This window comes from Pelodiscus sinensis, chromosome 8 (genome assembly GCF_052426305.1).
Source record: "Pelodiscus sinensis isolate ZL-2025 chromosome 8, ASM5242630v1, whole genome shotgun sequence".
NCBI lineage: Eukaryota > Metazoa > Chordata > Testudines > Trionychidae > Pelodiscus > Pelodiscus sinensis.
Genome location: NC_143059.1, coordinates 74,191,434 through 74,199,241, shown reverse-complemented (window position 1 = coordinate 74,199,241; position 7,808 = coordinate 74,191,434). Strand labels below are relative to the sequence as shown.

Sequence of the window (7,808 nt, the reverse complement as noted above, 5' to 3'; positions counted from 1 at the left end):
CGCCTGCTCCCACGGGGGGCGCTGTGCCCATGGCGGGCTGGGCTCCGCCTGCTCCCACGGGGGGCGCTGTGCCCACGGCGGGCTGGGCTCCGGCTGCTCCCACGGGGGGCGCTGTGCTCACGGCGGGCTGGGCTCCGGCTGCTCCCACAGGGGGCGCTGTGCTCACGGCGGGCTGGGCTCCGGCTGCTCCCACGGGGGGTGCTGTGCCCACGGCAGGCTGGCCTGTGGCTGCTCCCACAGGGGGCGCTGTGCCCACGGCGGGCTGGGCTCCGGCTGCTCCCACGGGGGGCGCTGTGCCCACGGCGGGCTGGGCTCCGGCTGCTCCCACAGGGGGCGCTGTGCTCACGGCGGGCTGGGCTCCGGCTGCTCCCATGGGGGGCGCTGTGCCCACGGCGGGCTGGGCTCCGGCTGCTCCCACAGGGGGCGCTGTGCCCACGGCGGGCTGGGCTCCGGCTGCTCCCACAGGGGGCGCTGTGCTCATGGCGGGCTGGCCTGTGGCTGCTCCCACGGGGGGCGCTGTGCCCACGGCGGGCTGGGCTCCGGCTGCTCCCACAGGGGGCGCTGTGCTCACGGCGGGCTGGGCTCCGGCTGCTCCCACAGGGGGCGCTGTGCTCATGGCGGGCTGGCCTGTGGCTGCTCCCACGGGGGGCGCTGTGCCCACGGCGGGCTGGGCTCCGGCTGCTCCCACAGGGGGCGCTGTGCCCACGGCGGGCTGGGCTCCGGCTGCTCCCACGGGGGGCGCTGTGCTCACGGCGGGCTGGGCTGTGGCTGCTCCCACAGGGGGCGCTGTGCTCACGGCGGGCTGGGCTCCGGCTGCTCCCACGGGGGGTGCTGTGCCCACGGCGGGCTGGCCTGTGGCTGCTCCCACGGGGGGCGCTGTGCCCACGGCGGGCTGGGCTCCGGCTGCTCCCACAGGGGGCGCTGTGCCCACGGCGGGCTGGGCTCCGGCTGCTCCCACAGGGGGCGCTGTGCCCACGGCAGGCTGGGCTCCGGCTGCTCCCACAGGGGGCGCTGTGCTCACGGCAGGCTGGGCTCCGGCTGCTCCCACAGGGGGCGCTGTGCCCACGGCAGGCTGGGCTCCGGCTGCTCCCACAGGGGGCGCTGTGCCCACGGCAGGCTGGGCTCCGGCTGCTCCCACAGGGGGCGCTGTGCCCACGGCAGGCTGGGCTCCGGCTGCTCCCACAGGGGGCGCTGTGCCCACGGCGGGCTGGGCTCCGCCTGCTCCCACGGGGGGCGCTGAGCTCACGGCGGGCTGGGCTCCGCCTGCTCCCACGGGGGGCGCTGTGCCCACGGCGGGCTGGGCTCCGGCTGCTCCCACAGGGGGCGCTGTGCTCACGGCGAGCTGGGCTCCGGCTGCTCCCACAGGGGGCGCTGTGCTCACGGCGGGCTGGGCTCCGGCTGCTCCCACAGGGGGCGCTGTGCCCACGGCGGGCTGGCCTGTGGCTGCTCCCATAGGGGGCGCTGTGCCCACGGCGGGCTGGGCTCCGGCTGCTCCCACAGGGGGCGCTGTGCCCACGGCAGGCTGGGCTCCGGCTGCTCCCACAGGGGGCGCTGTGCCCACGGCAGGCTGGGCTCCGGCTGCTCCCACAGGGGGCGCTGTGCCCACGGCGGGCTGGCCTGTGGCTGCTCCCACGGGGGCGCTGTGCCCACGGCGGGCTGGGCTCCGGCTGCTCCCACAGGGGGCGCTGTGCTCACGGCGGGCTGGCCTGTGGCTGCTCCCACAGGGGGCGCTGTGCTCACGGCGGGCTGGGCTCCGGCTGCTCCCACAGGGGGCGCTGTGCTCACGGCGGGCTGGCCTGTGGCTGCTCCCACAGGGGGCGCTGTGCCCACGGCGGGCTGGGCTCCGCCTGCTCCCACGGGGGGCGCTGAGCTCACGGCGGGCTGGGCTCCGCCTGCTCCCACGGGGGGCGCTGTGCCCACGGCGGGCTGGGCTCCGGCTGCTCCCACAGGGGGCGCTGTGCTCACGGCGAGCTGGGCTCCGGCTGCTCCCACAGGGGGCGCTGTGCTCACGGCGGGCTGGGCTCCGGCTGCTCCCACAGGGGGCGCTGTGCCCACGGCGGGCTGGCCTGTGGCTGCTCCCATAGGGGGCGCTGTGCCCACGGCGGGCTGGGCTCCGGCTGCTCCCACAGGGGGCGCTGTGCCCACGGCAGGCTGGGCTCCGGCTGCTCCCACAGGGGGCGCTGTGCCCACGGCAGGCTGGGCTCCGGCTGCTCCCACAGGGGGCGCTGTGCTCACGGCAGGCTGGGCTCCGGCTGCTCCCACAGGGGGCGCTGTGCCCACGGCAGGCTGGGCTCCGGCTGCTCCCACAGGGGGCGCTGTGCCCACGGCAGGCTGGGCTCCGGCTGCTCCCACAGGGGGCGCTGTGCCCACGGCGGGCTGGCCTGTGGCTGCTCCCACGGGGGGCGCTGTGCCCACGGCGGGCTGGGCTCCGGCTGCTCCCACAGGGGGCGCTGTGCCCACGGCAGGCTGGGCTCCGGCTGCTCCCACAGGGGGCGCTGTGCCCACGGCGGGCTGGCCTGTGGCTGCTCCCACGGGGGGCGCTGTGCCCACGGCGGGCTGGGCTCCGGCTGCTCCCACGGGGGGCGCTGTGCTCACGGCGGGCTGGCCTGTGGCTGCTCCCACAGGGGGCGCTGTGCTCACGGCGGGCTGGGCTCCGCCTGCTCCCACAGGGGGCGCTGTGCCCACGGCGGGCTGGGCTCCGGCTGCTCCCACAGGGGGCGCTGTGCTCACGGCGGGCTGGGCTCCGGCTGCTCCCACAGGGGGCGCTGTGCTCACGGCGGGCTGGCCTGTGGCTGCTCCCACAGGGGGCGCTGTGCTCACGGCGGGCTGGGCTCCGGCTGCTCCCACAGGGGGCGCTGTGGGGCGGGGCAGGGGCGGAGCTGGCGGTGGCAGTCCCTGGGTGCCACGTGGTGCAGTCGCCCCGCCCCCCGGGCGGAAGTGCTGGCGAAATGGCTCCGCCCGCAGTCGAGATGGCGCCCCGGCAGCCGGAAGTGGCGCTGCCGGGCGGAAGCGGGCGGCACGTGGGCCCCGCGTGCGGCGCAGCAGGGCGATGGGCAAGGCCGGGCGGCTCCGCTCGGGGGCGGCGCGCGGGCTCCAGCGCTGGCGCAAGGGGCACAGCAGCGAGAGCAACCCCGCGGGCCGCCGCCACCGCCGCGCCGCGCGCCCCCGCCTCGGCCGCGCGCCCGACGGTGGGTGGGGGCCGGGCTGTGGCGGGGCCGGGCGGGGGGGGGGCTGGTCTGGTCGGGGGGGCGGGGGGGGCTGGGCTGTGGCAGGGCCGGGCGGGGGGGGCTGGGCTGTGGCAGGGCCGGTCGGGGGGGGCGGGGGGGGGCTGGGCTGGTCGGGGGGGCGGGGGGGGCTGGGCTGTGGCGGGGCCGGGCGGGGGGAGCGGGGGGGCTGGGCTGTGGCGGGGGGGGGGGGCTGGGCTGTGGCAGGGCCGGTCGGGGGGGGGGGGGGCTGGGCTGTGGCAGGGCCGGTCGGGGGGGGGCGGGGGGGGGGGGCTGGGCTGGTCGGGGGGGCGGGGGGGGCTGGGCTGTGGCGGGGCCGGGCGGGGGGAGCGGGGGGGCTGGGCTGTGGCAGGGCCGGTCGCAGGGGGCGGAGGGTGCCTTGGGGCTGCTGCTGGGGGGCCGGCAGGCTGTGTCCGGCGCCCTGCCCCGTAGCACTGGGAGCTGCAGAGATCAGGAGCCTGGGCTCAGGGTCTGGCCGGGATCCTGCCCGGGGCTGCGCTGGCCGGGGGAAGGCGATGCGAGGCCGGGCCGGGCAGTGGTCCCTGGACTGAGAAACGCAGGGACACGTGGGTGCGGGGGGTGTTAAATATCGATTCGTTGGCTAATCGATAGTTGGTGCCACTTGCGTTGACTATTCGGTTAGTTGCGAAGGCGCCTCCGGCCTCCCAGGCGTAGCGACAGCTCCAGGGCTGCTGCTAGACTTGGAAGGCGAAAGCGCTGCGGGGAGCCTGGGGCCAGCAGGGACTCAAGCAGCCCCCCCCCGGCCCCAGCACCCTTCTGGCGGCAGCGCTGCGTGGGGTCAGCGGGGCATCCCCTGCTGGCTCCGGACTCCACACGGCGCTGCCGCTTTGAAGCACCCCCCACCCCCGGCTCTTTGGGCTGGGGAAGCGACTGGTCGTTCACGTCCCTCGTACTGGCGCGGGAGGCCGCTGGCCCCCCAGCTTCGAAAGGGCGTGCCTGGGGCGCGGACCGGCCCGGGCCTGGACTGCCTGGGGCGCGGACCGGCCCGGGCCTGGACTGCCTGGGGCGCGGACCGGCCCGGGCCTGGACTGCCTGGGGCGCGGACCGGCCCGGGCCTGGACTGCCTGGGGCGCGGACCGGCCCGGGCCTGGACTGCCTGGGGCGCGGACCGGCCCGGGCCTGGACTGCCTGGGGCGCGGACCGGCCCGGGCCTGGACTGCCTGGGGTGTCTGTACCCAGGAGAGCAGCTTTGTAGACCCTGCTCAGTGGCTCTGGGCCAGGGTTCGAGTTCTCACAGCTGGGATCTCTGGTCCAGGGGCCGTGAAAGACGCGTGACCAGCCCGGCCCTGCCTCAGCACCCGTGGGGGCCCGTGTTCGTGCCTGGCAGTGGTGGGGAGGGCGGGGAGCGCAGGGATCCTATCGCCAGCCCTGAGCGTGTCTGTCCTGCAGAGAGGAGCAACCTGACGGTGGATGCCCTGAAGCTGCACAATGAGCTGCAGTCGGGGGCCGTGTGCTCGGGGCGGGTGGGCCAGGGCGCCCAGCCCTGCATGGAGGAGGACGGCGATGGAGCCGCTGTCACTGAGAAGTCCGCGGGCACCTTCCTGAGCGGCTTGACTGACTGCACCAACGTCACCTTCAGCAAGGTGCAGCGCTTCTGGGCCTCCAACTCCGCCTCCCACAAAGAGGTAGGTGCAGGGCACTCAGCTGGGGAGGCTGGCATTTGCTCTGGGGGCTCTCCGGGGCCTTCCTGAGTGTGTTGCCCCTGCCCTGGTCCTGCGCCGTGGGGCAGCGTGTTCTGGGGCTGGGCTCTTGCCCCCTGCCCTGGCCCGGCGCCGTGGGGCGGTGTGTTCTGGGGCTGGGCTCTTGCCTCCTGCCCTGGCCCGGCGCCGTGGGGCGGTGTGTTCTGGGGCTGGGCTCTTGCCCCCTGCCCTGGCCCGGCGCCGTGGGGCGGCGTGTTCTGGGGCTGGGCTCTTGCCCCCTGCCCTGGCCCGGCGCCGTGGGGTGGCGTGTTCTGGGGCTGGGCTCTTGCCCCCTGCCCTGGCCCGGCGCCGTGGGGCGGGGTGTTCTGGGGCTGGGCTCTTGCCCCCTGCCCTGGCCCGGCGCCGTGGGGCGGGGTGTTCTGGGGCTGGGCTCTTGCCCCCTGCCCTGGCCCGGCGCCGTGGGGCGGCGTGTTCTGGGGCTGGGCTCTTGCCCCCTGCCCTGGCCCGGCGCCGTGGGGCGGGGTGTTCTGGGGCTGGGCTCTTGCCCCCTGCCCTGGCCCGGCGCCGTGGGGCGGGGTGTTCTGGGGCTGGGCTCTTGCCCCCTGCCCTGGCCCGGCGCCGTGGGGCGGGGTGTTCTGGGGCTGGGCTCTTGCCCCCTGCCCTGGCCCGGCGCCGTGGGGCGGCGTGTTCAGGGGCTGGGCTCTTGCCCCCTGCCCTGGCCCGGCGCCGTGGGCCGGCGTGTTCTGGGGCCAGGCCTATGACCCGCGGTGCTCTCTGCAGATCTGCGCGGTGCTGGCCGCGGTGACGGAGGTGATCCGCGCGCAGGGCGGCACGGAGAGTGAGACGGAGTACTTCGCTGCGCTGGTGAGTGGCCGCGTGCGTGGGGGCAGGGCTGGGCTGGGAGGCGGGGGTGGCCCGGACTGTGCCCTGTGCTGGGGGCTCTGGTAGGGCCTGACCCCTCCCTCTGCACTGGGTTGTGCCAGGGATGCTGGGGGGCTGGGGGCGGAGGTGTCGGTGAAGGGCCCTGGCAGCATGGCTTTGGCTAGGAGTGCCAGGTGCTGACACCCCCCGTGCGGGTCTGGGCCAGGCTGCGGCAGACCGTAGGGGCGGGCTGGGGAGCTGAGGGCAGCTCCTGGTGCAGCCCCCTTGCTCACCCCCCTGTGCTGCCAGATGACGACGCTGGAGGCTGTGGAGTCGCCCGAGTCGCTGGCCGCTGTCGCCTACCTGCTCAACCTGGTGCTGAAGCGGTGAGTCCCCTCCCCCACCCCACAGGGCTCGCAGCCGGGGGGCAGGCTGGGGGGTTGTGTGAGTAGATGGAGGCGGGGGCTGGAGTCATCTGGCTAGCTGAGGGGGTGTCTGGCTGGATGGGGGAGGGGGCATCTTAACAGGTGGCTGTGAGCCCAGGGGGCCGTGCGGGCCCCGGTGTCTCCTGGCCCGGCCCCAGCTCGGCGCTCGGGGGACCTGTTGGCCCATGTAGGCGGATCCCACTCACCCAGCGCTGTGTGGGGGCAGGGCTAGACCCTGGGTCTCCAGGCCGCGGGCGGAGGCCGTGTGGTCCCCCACAGTCTCCCGTTGCCGGGCCCCCAGCCGCGCTGAGACCCTCCCCTCTGTGCCCGCAGGGTGCCGGGGCCCGTGCTCATAAAGAAGTTCTCGGACGTCTCCAAAGTGTTCATGGGCATCATGGCCTCGCAGGCCGGCAGCGGCCCCTCCTCCGCCCTGCGGTGGGTGAGTGCCTCCGAGGGGCTGGGCGGCGGGGCCCTGGGGGGCTGGCTCGGGCTCCCGGCACAGGCCCGTCCCTTGGGGCTGAGCCTGGGAGGCAGGTGGTGTCCCCCGGGGTTCTGCCCTTCCTAGAGGAGGGTGCGGGGGAAGGGCAGCCGGACTCAGGGCCGTGACCCCGATACCAGACATCTCTCCCCGCAGGTCCTCTCGTGCCTGGCCACGCTGCTGCGGAAGCAGGACCTGGCCGCCTGGAGCTGCCCCCTCACGATGCAGGTTTACCACGGCTTGCTCAGCTTCACGGTCCACGCCAAGCCCAAGGTGAGCCCGGGGGAGCCGTGGCCCAGCTGGCTCACGCGTAGCTCTGCGGGCGGAGCGAGGGCGCGGCAGAGGGGAGGGGCGGGGGATGGCTTGGAAGCGGGCAGAGCCATGGAGCCGGCCAGCGGAGGGTGCCCACGTCACCCCCGCAGCCAGGCAGGAGTCACACACGCAGCCCCCTTGGACCCACCGTTCTGCTGGGTCACCGCCGGCAGCCCCGTGGGCTGAGCTGCGGCTGTGCAGGCCAGGCCATCCCAAAGGGCCAGCCGCGGACCCAGGCCGATTTGTGACTCTGAGCTCACCCGGAGTCCCTGGGCCAGTCTGCTTGCATCCAAAATCGGGCGGTTTACTCCTGGGGGAGCAAGAGGGGAGTGACGGGTGTCAGCCCCCTCCCCCCACTGCTGGCTCCAGTCGAGTCTCTGGACACGTCCCAATCCTCAGCCGGCCCCTCGGCCCCTTTGCTAGCAAGGCCCCCGGGGAGGCGAGCTGGAGCAGGAATGAGGTGGGAGGGAGGCGCCCCCAGGGCCTCTTCTGCCTTCTCCCGCGTGGCCGGACCCCTGGGTCTCCCTAGTGCTGCCCCACACATTGTCCCCGGACTGGAAATGGTTGGGGGAGGGCTGAGCGCCCAGGCGTCCTCGTGTGAGTGCTGGCGCAGACAGCTGGTGCTTCCAGGAGGCTTGTGGATGCTCGGCCGTTCCCTCAGGGAGTCGGGGTGCCTGGAGCAGGCTGGCGTGCTGGCAGCACAGGCCCGAGGGGGGGAGTGCGTGCAGCCGCAGAGCCTGCTGTAGGGCGCCCGTGCCGGAGAGGAGGGGCTGTCCGGGCCTGCCAGGTTCAGGACTCTTGGGTAGCAGGTAGGGCTCCTGCTCCTGCTCCTGCTCTGGGGGCGGGT

General features: G+C 75.6%; 1 protein-coding gene across 1 annotated transcript in view; it reads left to right on the top strand.

The window, feature by feature from the left end:
• The first annotated feature begins 2,997 nt into the window (after positions 1 to 2,997).
• RRP12 (ribosomal RNA processing 12 homolog) overlaps positions 2,998 to 7,808 on the top strand; it is a 30,105-nt gene continuing 25,294 nt past the window's right edge. The window contains exons 1-6 of the mRNA XM_089780287.1: positions 2,998 to 3,188; positions 4,635 to 4,870; positions 5,666 to 5,749; positions 6,056 to 6,132; positions 6,505 to 6,610; positions 6,806 to 6,922. Of these exons, the coding sequence (XP_089636413.1) occupies positions 3,050 to 3,188; positions 4,635 to 4,870; positions 5,666 to 5,749; positions 6,056 to 6,132; positions 6,505 to 6,610; positions 6,806 to 6,922 (759 nt within the window). The 5' untranslated portion in view covers positions 2,998 to 3,049. The remainder of the gene's footprint in view (positions 3,189 to 4,634; positions 4,871 to 5,665; positions 5,750 to 6,055; positions 6,133 to 6,504; positions 6,611 to 6,805; positions 6,923 to 7,808) is intronic.